The sequence below is a fragment of the Ochotona curzoniae genome, unplaced genomic scaffold (genome assembly GCF_017591425.1).
Source record: "Ochotona curzoniae isolate NIBS_2020 unplaced genomic scaffold, NIBS_Ocur_1.0 scaffold_3835, whole genome shotgun sequence".
In the NCBI taxonomy this organism is placed as follows: Eukaryota; Metazoa; Chordata; class Mammalia; order Lagomorpha; family Ochotonidae; genus Ochotona; species Ochotona curzoniae.
The window spans coordinates 14758657-14781281 of NW_024467114.1; the positions used below are offsets into that span (position 1 = coordinate 14758657).

At 37.4% G+C, this 22625-nt stretch overlaps 1 protein-coding gene across 2 annotated transcripts in view; it reads right to left on the reverse strand.

Moving 5' to 3' along the window:
- THSD7A (thrombospondin type 1 domain containing 7A) overlaps nt 1-22625 on the reverse strand; it is a 280481-nt gene that overhangs the window by 103750 nt on the left and 154106 nt on the right. For both annotated transcript variants that reach the window (XM_040964690.1, XM_040964691.1), the window contains exons 5-6: nt 2736-2891; nt 1210-1422 (exon numbers count right to left, since the gene is read on the reverse strand). In XM_040964690.1, coding sequence (XP_040820624.1) covers nt 1210-1422; nt 2736-2891 — 369 coding nt within the window. The remainder of the gene's footprint in view (nt 1-1209; nt 1423-2735; nt 2892-22625) is intronic.

Consider the following 22625-nt stretch of genomic DNA (forward strand, 5'->3'; position numbering starts at 1 on the left):
AGCAAAGCAGAATCCACAAATTTTCCACCCTTGGGTCTCAGCCTCCAGTGCCGGCTGGAATCGTCCCTATCACTGTGACCGTCATGCAACAAGACGGGGCTGAAAGGTGCTGGATGCTTCAAAGTTGAAAGGCTCATTTTTCACCGACAGCAGTGGCTGTCAGTCTCCCGTCCCAGAGTGCCTTTCTTCACTGCCGCGGAGCCAGACTCGCAGGAGGATACCATTAGGCTTGTAAAGGAAACAGAGATACGAGGAATGATGACAGTGGCCAGATGTTCCAGAACCCCTGAGGGGGCTCCGGAACATTACCGCATATGCTGCAAAACAGCATGCACTGTCAACCCGTGCGGCCCCTGGGTCCAGGCTCATGCTTCTCTGACAAGAGCACAGGATCAGAGGGTCAGTATCAGAGCTTGGAAGCTTGACTTGGGAGACTGTAGGGTTCCTAAGTGTGACTCTGGGCCTGATTATCTGGCTAGAGGCTCTTCCCCAACAGCATAGCTCTGGAGAAGCATGTGAACATTTTATGTCAGAGCCAACATTTGCCAGGCTATTTGATCAAAACACAGATTAGCGGTAGATGTCCTAGTAATTCCTGTGGTTGTTAGGAATCAACTAGTGGCTCCGTGACACCCCTGGAGGAAGAATCCCTGGGCAGCAGGAGACTCAGGGGAGAGGATGGGAGAGGCTTGAAAGCCTAGAAATCAAATTACATCACAGTATCAATGGGGGGGGGGGAGGAGACTTCTAGAGTGACGGAAATGGACTCTCACAATTCTTTATTTACATTGCATATCCCATGGAAAACAGAAGGGCCACTGAGAAAAAGTTATCTATCCTATTATTTTTAATTTGGCAGTTTAATGCATTTTTGTCCCCAAGATGATTTAATTCCTATGCAATATTACCCATTCCGTTTTTGAGGCAAAAAATACACTGTGGCCATTGACTGTGCATGGAAGCTCTCTGCTGTCAGAGTGGGGAAGGGGAGAGGAGGGAGAGAAAATAAAGGGAGAGAGGGAGAGGGAGGGAGAGAGAGAGAGAGAGAGAGAGACGAGAAAAAGAGAGGGAGAGAGGAAGTGAGAGAGGGGGAAGCTATTTCTGCTTATTAATGGACTCACCAGATTTGACACAGATTTTCACATCAGGTAAAAGCATGCCTCAAGCCAAATGGACATTCCAACAATGTGACAGATGCACCTGCCTTACCTTCACTGTTGATGCACACCACTTCCTGAACTTGGGTTCCTGGACCACACTCCCGTCCGTTGTCTGGTTCGCAGTCTCCCAGCCTCACTGCTTTCCAGTCATAGCAGGACGGCTCCTCACAGGGAATGGCTTCCAGCAAATGAGGGCAGTTTCCAGTACCACCCGAGCCTCCAGTGGGCTCATTGGTTATGCGTCGCTTCCTCAGTTTGAAGCCTGACCATGGAGGAAAAAAAAATTATTTACTGTGAGATCAATGGTTGAGTATGTCAGCAAGTTGAATGAGACATGAATGTGAAAGTTGAATGAGAATAGATTATAAAACTGATAAAAAGTTTTGTCTGTTTTGAGTCATTGGTGTATCTCCAAATCTTTGTTTGAGTCCAGGTCACCAAGTCACTTATTTAAAAAGAATAAGCAAATTAATGAATGAATAGAAAAGAAGATGAGGTTTACATCACAGCTTATTATGGCAAACACAAGGCAAAAACTGCCATATAGTTCCCATTTCCGCTACAGAACCTAGAAAGCAGAGAAAAGGGGTGGAGGTGTGGAGAAACACAGACAGACTTGGTAGTATTTGGAATATCTGCATTTATAGGATTTCAAAGACATAATCAACTCTCATGCTTTTCAGAAATATGACCGATTATACCAAAGGGATATTATTGTTAATTCTTCAACACTGTCACATAATTTAATCTGAAAGATGAACCTCTGAAAGTTGGATATTTCCAGAGAAATTCTCTCTTTGAGTCTCAGTTTATTTTAGCATCTGGAAATCTTAACTCAGACATAACTCAAATGTGGGTTCCATTGAGCGGCATTCAAAGTCCTGCTCTGCCCCTTCACAGCACCTAACAACATATAACAATGAAATTGATAAATCTATTTATTGCTATGTGAACATCCTTGAATCACTCAAAGGCTATTCTTTCAATTAAGGCAGAGATTTTCTGTTCAGAAATCATGCAGAAATTAGCTCATCACACTCCCCATGCAATGAACCACTGTCATTTATTCTATTCCACATTGACACAGCATGTGTGTCATGAAAATAGCAGTTATTACATTTTTACTTTGAAAGCAATAAGAAGCGATGTTGATCTGGTTATAGACTAACCCTTGCATTTATATTTAAAGTCACACTGGTTCTTCAGAGAGACTTCGGGTGACAGACACGATTGCATCTCTTTACGGATAAGAATTTTGATAATGAAATTATCTATACAATAAAGGACAGGTTTATTTTTATGTCATTTATACAATAAAGGACAAGGTTTCCAGGACAGGTCAGTTTGACACTCTAGTTTATCTTAGCCTCTGCATAAAATGGCCTCAGATATCTTCATCATGTTGTCTATATTAACAAGACTCTGTGCCATAGTCCTTCATTTTACTCTTCTAACGCTATTACCAGACTACAATGCTGTTTAGTTATTCTTAAAAACATGACACATGAACCCACAAGAGCAGTTTTAAAACAATTCACAATGAGAGTTTCAAGCATGCCACCGAACAGCACATACCTTTTTTGCCTTGCTGGTCATTACAGTTTTCATAAGTACAAGGACCCCAGGCTGACCAAGATGAAACCTCACACTCAACTGGGCAAGGGATGTGACACAGCTGTGTTGTATTAGGGACAGGGCCAGTGCATAATTTCAAGTCCACGGGTTTTGAGGCTGTTTGGAGAAAAAAAAATACAGAAACAGCTTAAAAATTAAACAACAAAAAGCTTTGATCAATAATTTGATTTTTCAGTCTATATCGAAAAGGAAAATGCCTTTTACATGTGCCACCAAGACATTATCCACAATGTTTCTCAGCTATATCCCGAGAATACAAGGAGAAAAGTAGAAAATAAGAATGAGCAGTCTTGCAAATTGTTGGATTAAAACTTTAACCAGGAATGAGCCACACACTTAGTAATGCTAAATGTGAAAACAATCCTTAAAGCCATCTCTAGAATTCTGCAGGTGGAATCTAAGAAAGTGTTATCTGCCTCTAAGATGGAATACAGTGGAAGGGGGACTGTGGCTTTACTACAGGTGGAAAAATATCAGAGAAAGTTCCTGGGAGAAGAATCTCCTGCTGCTTCCAGTCCATGACGACTGGTATCTGTTGGGTATGAAGAAGGAAAGGGGCTACTTTCTCATCCTACAACTATATAAATCAATCAGTGTTTTTGTTTGTTTGTTTGTTTTGTTTTCAGAAGGTAGGCAGAATATGTTATTTGCAAATGTGATCCTGATGTAAGGAAGGAGACAAATGTATAATCGTGTCTTCACAAGTTGACGAAATGTGGTTTGTACCTCTCTTCTCCTTTTGGTGTCTGCATTTGGGCTCACAAATATGTGTTTATACATATTGTATACACACAACATACACATTTATAATTTATAGATATATACAATATCTAATATATAGACAATTAGTATTAAAATATAGCATAGTTCAAGGGAGACAGAATTAGCAAAAATGACTGAGGAATATATTAAAGACTAAATGAACAGAGGCCATCAATTCAGCTCAGTTGAATCTGGCATTGTAGTTACCCTTGTTGGGAACAACAGGGAGATTCCTTGCTTGCACATTTGCTTTTATGAAACCTAGTCACTATTTCACTGTAATAATTTGGAGAAAACATACTTGCAGAACACAAGGCTTCTACAATGGTGACATAAATATTTCTCGTTCTCCTTATGCAAGAGCACTATTGAATTCAGACTGTGTGGGACTGCATTCTAAAATTATTTTAATCCATAGAACCCTAACTTCTAAATAAAGGTGCTAAATATATATTTATGTGGTTTAAACTCTAAGGCCGACTGAAAACACTTGTGCATCCCTTACATTTTTGTACACGAAAGCACAGATTATCCTTAATGCCATCCGAATGCTATTACATTGATTTACCACATTGCCACTGTTTTTGTTCTGAAGAACACTGTGCAGATTTTATTTTTCCTTTTCCTTCCTGGTAATGCTGTTCTCCATCCTTACCCTCCAGGTATGCCAGTGAAAACAAATGACTGGATATTTCCAATTTACTTAGAATGGAGCATGGCAAGTATCCTCACAGAAGTTCATAAGTATTGCTGACATGTGCAACATAATATCAGTCAACGCCAAAAATGATTGATTTTTATTTCTATCCACAGTGAAAGTACTTGGCACATAAATGACAGAGAATACAAAAGCAAATACTTTATATTTTTCTTTATACAAAAAACGCAACTCTCCAACATATATATATATATATATATTTCACACAGAAATGAATTTTTAGGAACCTTACAGGCAGAAAAACTCATAGGATATGACAAAACTAATTGTAAATTAAGATAAGCATTTTTACTTTCATTATTTTCACTTTTGAAATATTTCACATCATTTAAATTTAGAGAGATTTTTATAGTGGAGACAATTTTTTCTCTTCAACTTATTGTCAGTTTATATCTTGAATTATATTATTTTGAGAATAATGGCTATACAAAATGAAGTTACTGGGCATGAAATACCTGTTACAGAGTCTAGAGACATTTTATTAGGTTGAAAACTTTAGGAGGGAAAACATGAACCATCATACCTCTACTTGCTATCAAGTTTCTTTGTGAGTTAATTTTTAGCCTGTACTTTAAAATATTTTTAATGAAACAAATAGAACAATCAGTCAAAAGACATTCTTAAGGCACTAAGTGAAATAGGACAAACATTACTAAAAAAGTGTTGCTGAATCCAAACACTCCTGAGGGCCACCCAGCCAGCCGTGGTCTTTGAGAGAGTGTAAGTCCTGACAACCAACCTCCTTGGTCTGGATATCCTTTATATAGATAGGCTTTAAAAATTGATGAAATAAATACAAGGAGAGAACCTATGTTTAATTCTATTCCTCTGGGGATTTCCATGATGTTTCTTGCATTGATTAATGTAGACCACAGAGCTGAGTTCCTCAATTGACCATAAGTCAATTACATCTGTGCAATTGCCCAACAGTTAAGTGCCATCAGTGTGACTCAACAAAGGAAATTAAAACAGACCACAGACTTTATTAGGTTTTAGTTTGTATTAGTGGGATATAAGTTCTGTGGTTTTTTATTTCATAATATTGTGCTTACTGCTGAGTTCATATCCTCAAATACCAAGATTTGAATTTTCTGGAATGTCTCAATTCTTACTTTGGTACAACTTTTCTGTACACTGTACTAATTACAAAGAAAAAATAGAAATGCTATGTAAAATATAAACATATACAAATACATACATAACAAATAATTTCTTAAAAATAGACATTTTATTGTGCTCATACTTTTTAAAAAGTTATGATATCATAATATCTGAAAAATCTACCAAAAAATAAGACTGACACATTTTTGTAGACCTGGAATATCATGCAGTTTGTAAGCAGAAAAAAAAAAGTTATGAGAAATAAACTTCAGAGTCTTCCTTTCATCAACGTGGTCAACAGAATATTTTGTAAATACAACTCTACATATCCTATAAAAAGCCGGGTAACATGTAATTTCACTTGAATCTGCAGTTTGACAAGCTATATATTTCCATCCAGTTTCCTTCAATGCTAAAATCTTTGCTCTGTCTTCTAGTTTCTGGAGTGAAACAATTCAGATTTATCCCATGGGGTGAGTTGTGAGTAGGTTGTCATCTGTTACATTCCCATTTCTGATTCCTTCCAGTTGGTCTTCCACTCAGAAATATGTTTAGCTTCCATGTGCTTGAAGATTTTACCTTCATCTTTCTATAGGTAACTTGATTCTAATGTACATAAAGACACATTATATATGATTCTTCAAATTAAGCTGAGGCTTGCTTTGTGCATAATAGTTTAGTCTGTGTTAGCATATATCTCATATATATTTAAAAGGAAATACAATTCTAGTACTATGTTAGGATCAAACAATAATATTTCTGCTGGTCGATGGGGCTATTGGGTCCTTCTATATCCCTATTAATTTGCTGCCATCTGAACATCCTTCTACACATGGATTCATCTTTTTTTAACCAAATAATCTTCTAATTTTATTTCCATGAACTTTCAAAATTTCTCTCTATATTCCCTATGTAATTTTAAAAGTTTTCAGGTAGGTGAGGGCAAATTTTTCTTTCCACTCTCATAATATAGAAAACATGGGAATAGCCACCTCCTGCTAGGCCAGCATTTTATATAGGCTGCTCCACTTCTGATCCAGCTCCCTGCTAGTACGCCTGGAAAATCACTCCAAGATGCTTCTGCAAGATTCTATACCTTTCCTCTTGGAGCCTGTTTTCTTGTCAAAAAAACTTTGCAGAGATGTTAGGGTTTGAACTCTGAGGTGGGAAAGTAACCCAGAGGATGCAGCTGGGCTCATCTAATCACAAGAAAATTTAAAACAAAGAACAATTGTGAGGTGGGTCAGAAAGATAAAGAAAAGAATCAAATTACTTGATTTGTCTAATTGGGAATTAGGGGTCCTAGGTCTACACTGTGCAAAACTATCAGACATTTACCATAGGATGTTTCTATAAGAATTCTTACTGGTGTACTGCTTTTAATTTAAAAAATACCTAGAATTGTTCAACAAAGTACAAAAACTTTTGGTTGAAGTGCCTGACAGAGAAGGAATAGTAACTAAATTACATCAACGTAATTACAGTACATAGTTGGGAATACATGAACTGGACCCTTAATACGATGAAACACATAAACATATCAAAAAATAAAAATAAAGTTGAAGAATATCTAGTGATGCCATTCATACACATCTTTAAATAATAAGCAATATTATAGGGCTTTGTGATAAATGAACAACTATGAGACGGAGCAATCAGTAATGAATACCAGGGACCTGGATTCATACTTTCATCTTGGCCTGGTGCTTTGGAGTGATCCTTGCACTCAGGGCTCAGAGAAAGTTTTCTCTTGTTGCTTAGGAACAATTTGTTACAGCAGGGAAGCAAGGAAAGACATGCTGTAACTGTGATGGCATGATATTTAAAAATGAAACCACTTCTGCAGCTGGCGAGCTGGCACTGTGGGTGAGGTTGCACAAGGGCATCAAATACAGACACAGGTTCAAATCCTGGCTGTTCTACTCTAAACCCAGCTCCCTAGCTAATGACAATGGTACTTGGGAAAACAGAAGAAGATCACCTAATTTCTCAGGTCTCTGTCTCCCAAATTTCAGGTTCCTTGCCCTGGGCTGGCCTAGCTCTCTCCATGGTGGCCGTTTGTAGGGTACACCAGCAGATGAAAGAAATCTCTAACTCAGCTTTGGAAACAAATAATTTTCTACTAAAAAAACAAAACATGAATTCATAATTTGTCTAAGCAAAAACAAAGCCAGTGTAGAATGACAAAATTAGCAATCCCTTTCCTCTCCCAGCAGGAAAGAATCAGCTCTGCTGCTTTGCCAGTTACTGCTTTAGATGCCTCTAGTCTGTCATCCTTTAGGAGGTTATAGGATCCTACCCACTTACGGGACTATCTTTGCTCCCTTACCACATTCTACCCAGGGTAGAGCCGTATTATTGGAATTCCTGAAAATAGCCAATCTATAGTCCACAATCCACAATAAATCCTTTTTCAAAGATGCTCAAGGCTGTCCGCCTTGTGCATTCTCTCATTGTAGTAGGTAAGAAAGTGGCCTTGTTCACTATAGGGGTGTCCCTGCTGATCTTTGGATGATTGGCATCAACAACTAAATTTATCAAGTAAGGCAGGAAATACAATTCAAATTTAAAAAGGACTTCCACTTGCAGATGGAGTGGGTTGTGATTTATTTAATAACAAATATTTGGGGACTTTACTAAATACCAGAAAATGTTGCAGTGCTACAAATGTTTAAGAAACACTAATTCATCTAAATCTTGTTTTATCTACGGGATAGGCTTTTCAATTACCACCATTTGTGGAGGATGATTTTCTCCACTGAAAAAACATAGTTATGGGGAGGTTAACTAATGAACTACGGAAATATAAGTTTTAGTTCATACCCCAGTGATTTGGCCTCAATCTCTTTAGTGTTACTACTTCTTTGATCTTGGAAGGATACATAAGCATGTATCAACATTATATCATGTCTGGAGAAACGCAGACATGAAGACATGCATATTTAAAATAGGTCTCAAGGAATTTAAAATTAATTAGGGCTATCAACATTATCAACATATGTCATGTTAGCATAACAACACGAGGAGGCTATCAAGCTCATCAAACATCAACCCTAGCTGTCTGTCAGTAAACATTACTGATTCTTACATTCTAATTGAAAATGGGAACTAAGCTTTTGTTCTGCTAAATATCAAGAATGGATTGTGACATTATTAGCATGGGATACTCTGCATGTACAAGGATAAAGGTAACATTCCATTCCATTCCATAAATGATGTTAATCTTCATAACAATCTCACAGTAACTATAAGCCCAAATTTAAAGACAAGGAAACTGAGACACTCAGATTAATTTTCCCAAGGTCACACCCCTACTTAGTCTTCAGGATGGAAGTTTTCCACTTGACTATCTGCTATGGCATGACAATTAGTGGAAGCCATATTCTTCCTGTAGGTCACACCCAACTCCTAGAAGTTTATTAACAGTAGAATAGCATAATGCATTTTCAAACAGTCCATTTGCTTCTTATTCTGAGAAATGGGAGCAAAAAACAGAAATGTTACTCCTCTGGAAAATCAATCTGCATCATTTCAATTTTAAAAAAGAGCTTACAGTATCATTCATTTGTAATATCTGATTTTTAAAAATTAAATATTTTTGCCCTAAGGGCCCCAAAATTTACCACACACATATTTTTTTTTACCTTTATCATGAAAATATTCCTTTTTTGTAAAAAATATTTTTATTTATCTTTTAAAAAGATTTATTTGAAAGGCAGAATGACAGAAGCCCAGGAGCCTGGGGGAGGGGCCCAAGCACTGGGGTCGGCCCCCACTGTCTCTCCAGGTGTGTCAGCAGGAAGCTGCACTGGGAATGTAACAGCAGGGACTTGGATTGGCGATTAGAAATATGGGCTACTGGGGTCTCAAGTGGGAGCGGAACTTGTCTGCCACAATGCCAGGACACTCAAAATACTTTTAACCCAAGGTCTCACAAGTCTACCTTACATCTACTTATATAATATTATGTCTTTTCTGCCCTCATTCAAAAGATACATTGGAATTTAAAGATTGACAAAACGCAACATGTTTAATAAAGCATTAATAATTTCAGTTAGCAAAAAGCTAGGCACTTTAGGCACTCAAAACTTCCCGATGTTAGATTTATTTTCCATTGTCTTCCTTGAAAATCTATCATTTTCTTGAATTGCCATTTTATTTTCTTAAGCTAATTTGTTTGCTAAATTTCCATTAAGTTTTTTTTTCTGGACTTAGATCGTAACTTATTTTCTAAGATTGAAATCTTAATTTCTGAATAGGAACTGACTAAACCTTATTATCAAATAAGAGCCACATTATTCTAAGATCTAACAATAAAAATGAGTTACAAGTGCATCTGTACTCTCTTCTTGGTCTGCCTCTTTATTCTGTCACTGAAGAGTTAACAGTTCACTCTTCCAACATCATGCCACTGTTAGGCACAATGGCAATAATGGCGAGGGTTCATTTTCCTAATTTCTGCAAGTGTATGGTTGTGATTTCTGGCATAGTTAATCAAAATAGTGTTGATAAATTACTCCAAATTCACCTATTCCTTCGTGAGAAGCACCAGAAATTCACTCTCAAGTCCTGGTGTAAAGCAAATACAAAAAGGTTTCATTCTGAAAATAAATCCAATTGCACATGTATTAACGGTTGCTGCGAGTCTATTATATTCATGCACTAAATTTATTCACAGAAAATCCTTCCTTGTCTTTTCTAATCTGCTTACCTTAAATGGAACTCAAAATCCATCACATTTATTTTTAAGCACAGCTGACTGTTTTCAAAGGTCATATACTTACTTACGTAACCAATACTGTAACCATATTTAAAGTCATGGTTCAGAATTATCTCTTAGTATTTAATGTGTTTTAAAGTTCACTCACAAAATCTTTCTGACCGTAGTAACTAATGATTGAGCTATTATTTTGATTAATATTTTCTTCTTAACCCAGAAATTCTATAGTTTATTTAGGAAGCACACATGAATAGGATTTGAGATTATTTTTGTTTTCCTTTTTTGTTGTTGCTGTCAAAGCTTTGTTTGCTTATTTGCTTGCTTAAAACATTGAGAGAAAAGAGTGATAGAAGTGCCAGATGGAGTAGAAAGTGACAGAGAGATGGATGCACATTCCATTCATTGGTTCACTCTGTAAACGACCACACATCCCTGGCCAGGACAACAAGCTGGATCAGAAGTGCAGCAACCAAGACTGAAACTGGAGCCTCAAGTGACCGTTTAATCTGCTGTACAAATACATTGGTCAATTGAGTCTCTAATTAAAGCCTTTAATATCCACTAAGCTAACCACTGCCTCCACGCAGGTTTTGAATTGGCAGCCATGATTATCATCCCCAGGCACCTACTTGTCCACACATGCTTCCTTTATGCATGCTTGCATTTCTTGTTTGGATAAACTATTCAATTTTGTTGGGTTAAAAAATCAGGTATCTTTAAAAAGGTCTTTAGTTTCTTACACTAGAATATCAGTCTTGAAAGGTCCTTGGAACTAGGTTTCATTTTTGTTGCTGTTTTGTTTTGTTTATTCTCTTGGGGATTGAGGAGGCCAAGGCAAACTCTACCTTGGTTTATGGTCAAGTGAAAGTGACTCCAGTTACATTTTATAAACCTCTATGAGATTTTCATTAGTAAGAATAAGATTAATGCAAGAAAAGCTGGGCAGGTTTTTGGTGTCCTAGTTAACATTCTAATTGGGACGCTCATATCCCATACCTGAGTACCCAAATTCTGGCTCCACTTCCAACTCTAGTTCCCCATTAATCAGCACCCCAGGAGGCAGCAGGCAGGGTCAAATAGTTGAGGCCCTGCCACCTAAGTAGGAGAATTAAATTTAGTTCTGGACTTGTAGCTTCAGTCTGGTTCAGCTTTGGCAATTGTAGGTGTTTAAGGGGCAAAATAGAATATTTGAAAATTTCTCTGTGTCACTCTGGCTCCTTTCTGCCTTTCAAATAAAATGACATATAATGTGTTATTTTATTTTGTTTTAAAGAGCATTCCTCTTTCTCTTCTGCAGATTCAAGTGTTAATTTCTCAATTCTGGTTATATTTCCAACGTCTGTACACTGACAATGCTGTGAAAGATGTGGTCAACTCTTCAAGATAACTACAGCCTACGTATAGAGACTGAATCACCATGCTACTGCCATGCAATGTTGCCCTGTGGCCAATTAGGAGGGCATCAAGGAAACCAGCCCACCTCTGCCCTTGCTCTCATTTTCACTCTGTGCAGCCAATGTGCCAGGAACCCTTTCTTCTTCTCTCATAAATCCTAGGCAGTCTCACCAGGGCTGCTCCTTCCATGCCTTGAGTATTATCTCAGAAAACTTCTGTCCCTGCTTCAAAGACCGACACCATGTTTTCCTTATTTATATATCCCAGTAGCCATTTTAGGGCCTTACAGAGGTAGCTCCATATGTCCATTCTTACAATACCATATTGCCTAGAAACGAATAGTCTTTCCATCCTGATTCAAATAAAAAAAAAACTGTGCTATCCTAGTAAGTATTTCTAGAAATAAACATATACCAGACAACTTTTCTTGCTAATCCTGTTCATAATACAAGGACATTAAAAAAATCTGTGGGGTTGTTCACAATATTTACCTTCACAGCACTGCCAATCATTGTTAGGACTGAAATTTCACAAACTGAATCAACAGCTTGGAAAGACCCTCACTCTCCCAGCACAGGGCTGGGCCATCTGCTGTCACACTGCAATTAACGGTGGGGGAGCATTTTTCTGTTATTTTTCCTTTTTGTAACAAGATGATGTTGAAGAACACTGGACATAACACTCACACTGAAACCTCCCAATACTGTATTACCGATTCAAATTCCCACTTACTAGTTCCCTTTAAAATGCATTAATTGATATTATAAATTAAAATAAGCAGTTCAGGGCATGAGTGTTAACCACAACGTGATGGCAAACAACTTCAGCATTCAGAAGAGTTATAACCTTTGTATTAAAATATGTGCTGCAGAAAAATTAAAATCTAATCAAATGAGCCCGCCAGTCAACTCCACACATGTACTGAGCTACTCCAGATAGAATTATTCAGATGACAACATAGTTGAAAATGTGGGAAGGCTGACAGCCTAACAGAAAATTTTAAATCATTGCTGTTACCATATACAGAACCAAATGTGTAGGCCAGGGCCAAGCCCCTGCTAGAGATTATTTTAATGATACATGTATGAGGCAATGATCTGACACAGTTGGTGACGGTGTCAGATAAATATGTAAGGGAGAATTTCCTAAGGAATTGATCCTGAGAGCAAAAGAGGAGGAATTAACAGTGGTTGCAAGAGTTACAATCTATCCACCTTCTGGTTGTCACCATCCTGTTTTTCCTCGACCATTTTTTAGAAAGTTATAATGCGACTTTCATATACTTCTCCTAGAGGTATAGAATATGCATTAAAGTACAGAAACATTAGAATTGATTCATATAAAGAATTAAATATTTTGAGCTGACATTTTATACAAACTTCTTTTTCAAAATGTAAATAAAAATCTTCATCACATATCCATTCGACATGGACAGCTGATGAAGTGCACACTATTTCTCCTTATTTTGACACCCTAGACTCTAATAAGTCTCTTTTCTCACATTTGCTTCTGCTGCGATAGTTTCTTCTGCCCTTCCCCTACCCAGTCCCTTCTCCCTGTAGCTCAGCTTCTCCTAACTCTACTGACAACTCATCCTCTCTCTCACTGCTGTGGCTTCCAGCTGAACTGGCAGGTCTGGATTACACTTTATGGAGTTGCTGATGCTTCTAGGTCTCCTCTTTAAGGGCAGGTAACATCAGTAATCACCTCACTCAGTGATTTTTTAGTTTTCCATATTTGCAACAATTACAGGAGGCTATACATCCAGGAAGGAGATCTTTTAAGGATGCCGACTCCTGGCTTCAGCCCCAGAACTGGACTGAAACCCAGGAACGTGGATCTACAACACATAACCCAGAAGACCCAGATGCAGTCAAGGATCGACTTTCCAGAAACCCAGCTATGGATGACTGGAGCTGGAGTCAACTTCGAGGTGCATGAAGGCACCACCACACTGATTACCAAGAGCACGCTGTGAGCATCCCAGGGCAAAGCAGCACAGTCTGGTAAAGAAATGCTTGCTCTTATCTCTGGCTGTAGGAATAGTAAAGATGATTTTCTCAATGGCATTTTATTTTGTATTATTTTTCCTGCCACTGATCAAATAACGGACATACTTCTAACCCATATCCACATATTTATTTAAACCAGCATGTATGTTGATTCCCAATATTTTCCTGAGCTTACACTGCATTTTTTGACACGAAACTTCTTAGAAGGGTGACACTGGATATTCTAAAGCATTTGCCACTGCAAACGTCAAATCCTGCTTCAAAATCCATCTGGACGTGTGATACTGGTGAGCTCTCAAATTCATTTTTGTGGACTTACAGAAACCCAACCCAGACAAAGCAGAAAGGCCTCCAAAGTGCCTGTGCTCCCTCACATCTTTCACTTTTTCTTAAAAAATGTCTCCTTTTAGTTTTCTTACACTTTTTAAAACAATTTTGTTGGTAATTTTATTGGTAATTGTCAACCATTCTCTTTAAATTTTATCATTTTGCCCTTTTTATCTGGTGTAATTTCCCCAAAATTATATTTTTGACACCATCTAGCCTATTACAATCATTCTAAAATTATTTTGCTTTTTATTTTATCTTGTGAAGTAAATTTCCCAAAATTTATATTTTGACACTGTTGAACCCAGTATAGTAATTTTTATTACACGAAATAAATTCCCCAAAATATATATTTTTGAAACTGTCTAGCCTATCATGATCATTCCAAAAATATTTGCCTCTTCATTTTTATTATATGAGGAATATTTCTTATGTTATAGCTTTTCTCTGCTATTGGACTTGGACTTGCCATTTAACAACTTTCTTCTTATTCTATTGTGTAACAGAGTGGCTGATTCACAGGGATACATTGTGAACGGCAAGCCAGTAGATGACAGCGTCACTGTAAAAACGTAAGATGAACTCGCATAAACCTGCTGAGCACAGTACTGATTATACACCTAAGGCCCTGTGGTATAGCCCGTTGTTTTAGGCTGTAATTAACGAATGAAAAACAACGCTAAGTATATAGAAGTGGTAGAGTAAAAATACAAGCTTATTAGATCTTTTCAGCTCTGTTAGAATCTTGAGAGGCAACTCTAGTATTTGTAGCACATATCATTGAAGAAAACAGCTTTTTGTGACAAATGATCGTATTTTTATATCCATTCTCACATTTTCAGATGTTTTCTCCTTTGGACAGCAAAAATGAAGGAACCCACATGGATCTACATGGAATATTCTCTCTCTCCCTCTGCTGATTTATTGTTTATCCCAAGAACGTCTGGGCATTTCCAAATGTCACTTGAAAACAGAATGGCCTGGGCCCGGCACAGTGGCTCATTTAGCTAATCCTCTCCTTCAAGCACCAGAATCCCACATGGACACTGGTTCGTGTCTTGGCTGCTTCACCTTCCATCCAGCCTTCTGTTTCTGGCCTGGGAAAGCAGTGGAGGATGGCCCAAAACCTTGGGACCCTGCACCTGTTTGGGAGAAGAAGCTCTTAGCTCCAGATTTTGGATCAGGTCAGTCCTGGCCGTTGCGGCCACTTGGTAGTGAATTAGCAGATGGAAGAATTTTCTGTCTCTTCACTCTGTAAACCTGTCTCTCCAATAAAAATAGTGAATCTTAAAAAAAAAGAAAGAAAGAAAATGAAGATGGAATTGCCTATTGAATATTTCTCTTCATTCCAAACTTATGTGAACCTCTTAAAACCCAGTTGGCACTGGGCATTTAGCTCCAAGGTGAGGTCATTGGTTAGGCTGTTCCAGCCTGATATTAATGTGCCTGCATTGGGATCTCAACTCTGCTCCTATTCTAGCTTCCTGGCAATGCAGAACCTGTGAGCAACTGGTGACGAGGGCCAAGCAGTAGGGTCTTTGTGGAAGACCTGGATTGCGCTCCTTGCTTCTGGGTTAACCCTGCCCCAGACCAGCTTTTTGACAATTTGGGAAGTGAATCAGCGAATGAATGGATGGTCTCTCTCTCTCTCTGCCTCTCATATGTACGTATAATTTATTTCTTTCAAATCCACTAATTCTGACACAGAAGACAATGAATATGGACCAACATGTCAGCAGTTGTGACTCAGGTCAGGAGTCCTCGTAGGGAAAAGCAGGGTCTTTTAAGCCATTGGTGAAATAGGAGCTGGTATAAAATGTGAAAAAAACAAGCAAACAAACAAACAAAGCACTTGAAAGGATATTTAGAAGCAGATCTTAAATTAGGGTCCGGTATTGTATGTGTCTAGCTTAGTTCTTGTGTTCTAATTTTGAGGTTTTTTTTCTGTTATTATTCCTGTCTCTGCTGACTCAGATCTTGCTGATTAGAAAATTGCTTTCCAATTGGCTCACTTACATTTCAGTTTAAAGACTGTTAATTTCTCAGGAATCATCAGATAGATTTAAGAATTCATAAATATGAGAAGAAAAGGAAAGTCATCACTCTGAAGATATTGGATTTTTGTTCCATCATATATGTCTTATATTTTACTTATTATTATTATAATTTTATGATACAGTTCCATAGGCCCTGGGATGTCCCATACACCCTCTCCAAATTCCCTCCTCCTCTCCACTGAGTTCCCCTACATTATTACTATAGTATAGTTTTCATAAACAATCATATGTCCATCTTTGTGGGCATGGACAATGGCAGAGTGTCCAGCATCTTATTGTCAAGATGCAGTTAACAGTTTCATTGGGAATACATCTTTGTCTGGAAGTAGAGATGCATACTGCATTGTATCCTCACATCTGGAAATGATAATCTCCATGACAATTACTATACAACCCATTTAATGAAAAGCCAAATACAAAATCAACAACCAGAAGAAAAACAGAAAATTATAATGCCATGAACTTAAATAACATGCCACTGGATGATAGTCTCCATTACAGTTTCTGTATTTCCCCTTAAATGAAAAGCCAGAAAATAAATCAACAACAGGAAGAAAAGGACATAAAAACGCCATGAAGTTAAACACGCTACTGAATGACTAATGTGTACCTGAAGAAATGAAAAAGAAAATCAAGAATCTTTTTGAAGAAAAATATGCTACTGTATGATCTATGAGTCAGTGAAAAATTTAATAAGAAAATGTTTTGAAGAGATGAAACAAACAAAAAAATCAAAACCCATGAGATACAGTTTCTGCTGATCTTTGTTGGTGAGATGTCTCCAGTAAGCAACAGGGTTGAGCAAAAGTGATCTTCACCAAGACACATGATAATTAAGCTCTCTTCAACTGAACATAAGGAAGAGATCCTTAAATGTGCATATGAAAAAAAAATCAATTGACATGTAAAGGAATGTCAATTAAACTCCCAGGAGACCTCTCACAGAAAACTCTACAGGCCAGAAGAGAATGGAGAGAAATATTCCAGATTCTAAAAGACAAAGTTTGTTAGCCCAGGATAATGTACTCAGCAACATTTTCCTTTGTTTTTAAAAATGAAAAATTGTTCCACAGTAAAGTTAAAAGAATATGCCTGTTCCAAGCCTGCCCTACAAATGATGAAGGTGTTCTCTTGACAGAAAAGAACAGCACCCACTAAAACCAAAAGCAAGTGTGAAGAACATCCCAGTAAAATAACAACTGAAGACTAAATTAACAACCCATTGCTAAAATGACAGTACTAAATTACCACCCATTCATATTAACCCTGAATGTAAATGACTTAAACTCATCAATCAAGTGTCATAGATTAGTGGATTGGATTAAAAAAAAACCAGCATATAAATCTTTCGGGAAGAAAGGAGGTCTATAACCCATAACCAACTGGGTTAAAATTCTGAAGGAGTTACATAGCTGGGACCTCAAGTTATCAATTATTAAATCCTCAAGTTATACACAGTAATTGTGGACACGTGGACATATCTCCACCTGCCAAACTACCCCTGAATTGCATCTGACACTTCTTGAAGGATTATCTGTTGTAAATCACTGGCCTTACTTGATGTTTTCGATGTACAGTTAGACTTTAGTATATCCTTGGAACGCCTCTGACTACAGTTCCTGGATTTTCTAAGGTAAGTTTCACATATTTGATTAATTCCATTCTGTACCAAAAGAAACATGTTCGCAAGGAATTTAAATAAGTTGTCCAACATCAGTTGACCCGGGAATCCTATGCCAATATTTCAAAAGTTAAACATAACTAAATTAAAAGAGAAGCTTATTCCGTTGCCATTTTTGAAATCCATGGATAGTTTTTGTTATAGGAATTTTCATAAAATGCTTGAATTCATAGGTATGAATTTCAAAATGGTTTTGCGCTCAAAACGATTTTAATGACATTTCTCATAAAATGAAGTCTCCTCGAATCTTTAGTCTACCCTCCCACGGCTGCGTGATGAGTTCACTCAGCTTTCACTTCTTTGAGGCTATCAATCTGTCACACTCCACACAGGAGCACATCTTTCTAGATCAGAACTCACACTGTCATTGTCGGCAGACACGGTCTTACAGCCTTCATTGTAACTGATGAGATTTCAACCCTCAGTTATTGCCACCTTTATTCACATGTACGTTTTGCACCGTAACCTTTTCTCCATCTCTTCTTTTTCCAACAGTGTGAGCTTGTTGAACCTCTGTTCTTCCTTTCAGATGTATCAAACTTGTACTTTACTGAGATTTGTAAGTGTGTTGGTTGATTTTTTTTTTCACCTAATTTGAGAAATTTGGGTCATTATTTCATAAAAAATGTTTCCTAATTGTCTCTCTTCTCTCTGCACATCATTAACACTCATCTCTGACACCTTGGTGCTATCTCACTGGTCATTAGTCTCTGTTGAATTCCTTTTTCAGTATTATTCTTGTGCTTTAGGATGATCCCTACTCTATTTTCAAGATGAATAACATTTCTTCTACTCAGATCCAATAAATCTGATGAATTTGTGCTCAAAATTACTTTTTAAAAGCGATCTCAAACTGTTAAGGCCAATCAGTCTGGGATTTGGATTTCTCAGCAGTACCTGGCCCGGTGCTTGTCCTCAATTACCTTCTCTGGGACAGGAAGAACTTTTAAAAGATGCAAGGGATTGTGCTGTTCAGCTCACAAGTGTGACTGCAGTTTTCTGCTGCTTCTTGTTCAGTTTCAAAATAGTTGCTTGATAGCTCTGTCATGTGTTAGGGTTGTTCCTTTTGAGATGTTTACAGACCTCCCACTGCGGCTGAAAGCAGATGCCAAACAATATATTTGTTTTTCTGAGGATTTTAAATATGTAGTTGCAGATCTTGTGATGTATTTCTAATTACATATGCTTTAGGTTGTCTCCCTAGCTATCAGAAATATCCTACCAAACTAGACACTCATTTGCATATTTATTGATGCTTGGAATTTACTCCTGAATCTATCCATTTAGTCAGCAAATATTTACTGAAGATTTAGAATGTGCTAACTATTCTACTAATCTGTTTCTTAATTAGCTTCAAATTATTTATTATTTTAAAGTATTTTTTTAGTTGAAAGGCAGAGTCACACAGAGGAGAACTCAGGGTGCCAGCGATTTTCCTTTAGTTGATTCACTCCCCAAACGGTTACCATGGCTGCAACTGCACCAAGCTAAATGCAAGAGTGTCATTTTCTATCCAGGTCTTCCATGTGAGTTCCCACACCTCCCACTGCTCCCACAGGTGCATTGGCAGGGAGCTGGGTTGCAAGCGGAAGCAGAGAAGCTGGAACCTGAATTGGTACTCACTTGGATGCTGGCATCTCAGGCCACTGCTTAATCTGATAAGCCAAAATGCCAGCCCCAAGGAATTCATTTAAATAAATCTAGTCAACAAATCATTAAGCTTATATCATACACATATATGTACTCTGAGATGATTTACACTATAAGCTTATTCCAACATTACAAGAATGTATGGAAGGCAGGCAAGTGTAGAACGCAAGATATGCCAAATCATTCTATAAATAATTTATAGAATAGATTTAAGGTCTAGTAAACTTATATGCTTGTCATTTTGTAGAACAGGTTTTCTTAACTTTATGAAAAACATAGCAATTAAAACTATATAACAGTATCTACATATTTATTGAAATAACAAATAATTATATAGTTGAAACAGGTAAATCAGCATAATTGAGAATTTTGGTTTAGATGCACAAATGTGGAAATCCAAACAAAACCTCCTGATCAAAACACCACTAATCAGTTATTCTCTCTCACCTTACCTCATCCTATCCACAATGTGCTTCTTACAAGTTACTGCTACCTAATAGGGCTTTTTTGTATAATCATTTCTTTCATTGAAATGTAAACTCTGTGACAACAGGAACCCTGTATCTGTTCACTATTATTGCTACTTTAGCAGTAAGAGGTGAGTCTCCCCAGACATAATGCTGTTAAACCCAAGGGTTTCAGATCTCCAAAAATTCTGTCTGACATAAAGGGCAGAACAACCAGTGGGGCAACCTTGAGGGATGGTAAAATGGCTTTGTTTTTAGCTTAACCAAACAATCTCAAGGCTATTGTATGCATTTCCTTCAGAATTCTCTGGCGATGGCATACTGCTTTAATTTATCGAGTATTCTGAATCATAAAGGAAAGGAAGATGTAATTATTCTGTTGCCAATGACTACAGAAGGAAAATTAGTCATATTTCTTTTTATTCTAAAATATTACAAAGGAGTATTTGAAAAAGATCCACATTTTTCCAGAAGAAGGGGTAATTTTATATGTAAATATATGATAGGATTTTAAGACATACTGTAAAGGAACTCCAAGCATTACATATCTTCCATTATATTTCTCAACTGGCAAGCCCGATATACAATTATATTTTTGTTTCACTACAAAAGATTTGTAGTGAAACTATTATTTTACTAAATGCTTTCCTTTTCCTTGATTTAATCAGAGAAGCAAACACATACACAAATGCACACACTTAATGCAAGACTTTATGCTAGACCTCATACATGATCTCATTAAGCTTTTGAGAAGGAAAGAAAAGGAAGAGAAAACTTAAGTCAATGAGGCAGATATTTTTGCTTAAAGTGAAATGCTTTAAAATTAGATGTTCAAGAACTTAACATCCCCAAACTAAAGGTATTCCCCAGCATTCTCTGTCTCTATAGAGAGTGGAGAATATATAAAGAGAGAAACATATATGTATATGTGTATTGTATGTATATATTATGCATATATACTTCTAGATTATATATACATATGAAATATGTATATCTATGTATATACATACATAGAGAGAGAATAAATGTTATGTTATTGTGAGTTACCCAAATCTATCCAAATCTTTCCTAAAATTAAGTTAGAGGCAGACTCATGGAAGCTTGAGAGGTTTTTTTCACTGGCTGGCACTAACCGATGGACTGTCCCATACAACTGCCAGTGGGATAGGTGGGCAGCCCTGATCAGCATGTTCAGGGGTTTTCAAGCAACCAACATCCAGTACAGTGGCACATGATACAAATCATTCAATCAACCAAGTTTACATCAGCGCACAATATAATTTATCCAGTCAATTGTAGTGGCATGAAACACAGACACCCAATTAGTTCAAGCATCCTAAATTATCCAATCAGTAAAGCTATATTCTATCTAGTAGTGAACAACTGAAACGGGCAAGCAAGTTCTTCCAAATCCATGTACTGAAACCAATTTGGGAAAATCGGCTTACTGCTTGAGCTGTAAAAGAAAAGCCAGATCTCCTCTGGAATGCGATAGTTTCTTGCGGTAAGCACACTCACTGACATTCCTTGGGATTGTCCAAGAACTCAAGGTCTTTGAGAGCCCAAGGTTATGAACACGTCCTAGAAATGTTTCAGGAGATCTTGCCTCACTGTCACGTTTTACTGTCTGGGCTGTCACGATGTATGTCATATGTACAGGTCTAAGAACACAACACTTCCCTCCCACCCACCTTTCCTCCTCATCCTTTATTTTTCTTTCAATATTTACAGGCACATACTTTCAATTTACTTAGAATCACAGGCCTATCCCTCTATTAAATAAAAAATTCACCAAGTAGAAAAACCACCATCCCTTAGGATTATAGACACAGACTATAAACAGCAATCAAAACAGACAGATACACTCTCCCGGATTTGTGGTAACTTGCAGAGTATAAAAATGCAATGCATATGAGCAAAACTGACGCTTTGAGATTTGACTGTTTATACTTCTTGTTCCTTCTTAAACATAGATAGTCAGCAAACATACCAGAAAGTTGGGCTACACAAAAGAAGCGTAGGCTGAGAATGGAGAAACAACCCCATGCCCTCTCAGAGATTTAAAATCTTGGAGACATAGAACAAATATTTATGGAGCAATTGTAACAGAAGATAGTCATATATAATCAGATGGAAAATTGCATAATGGCTTAAGAGGACTATAGATTCTAGCTGAAGGAAGTCATTGAAGGGGACATTGCGATGACTGGGACAACAGCTGAAGGTGGAAAACAGAAGAGGCACAGAGGATGGAAATGTCACTGATCTCTGTAAGTGATCATAAGCATTCGGGTGGGGAAGCTTTTCTCCTGCCAAAGGCCATCTGGATATGCACAGCATCATTCTTGGGCCACCCAAAATCATCAACTTTAAAAATTAGACTTCTATAGATTCACTGAGTTTCAAATTCTGCCTGTAGTTGCCTCAGTAGGGCCAGACTAAAAGATTTCCAGGGCCTTGCACAGCCTGCAGGCTGGGTGTTCTCTACCCTTGCCCAAATAACAGAACAAACTGTTTCAGAGGACACCAAGATTCACTGAATAGGGAAAATGTAACCTTACAGAGCCTTATCAACTGTATATTGTTAAAATGTATGTTATCACCTGAAGTATTTTAATTGTAATCCATATACATTGTTTTATTAAATCAGTTCACCAAAAAAGAGACATTTTTAGTGGATCCCAGACTACTAATATAATAATAGAGGTCCTTCCATTTTGAGTGCTTTCTTGTGTGCAATAAACAGTGAAACCTTTCTAAGATGAATCTGTTGTCATGGCTTCCTTTTCCCACAGCTATTCTCCCTGGTTTATTTCCCTTTTTATTGCCCATTGCTTTTAGAAGGAATAAATATTAATGAGTTCCACAATGTAGTTTGCACTCCTCTGTTAACACTGGAAAGAGTGGATACTCCCCGTTGAGCAATCATCAGCAAGGCGG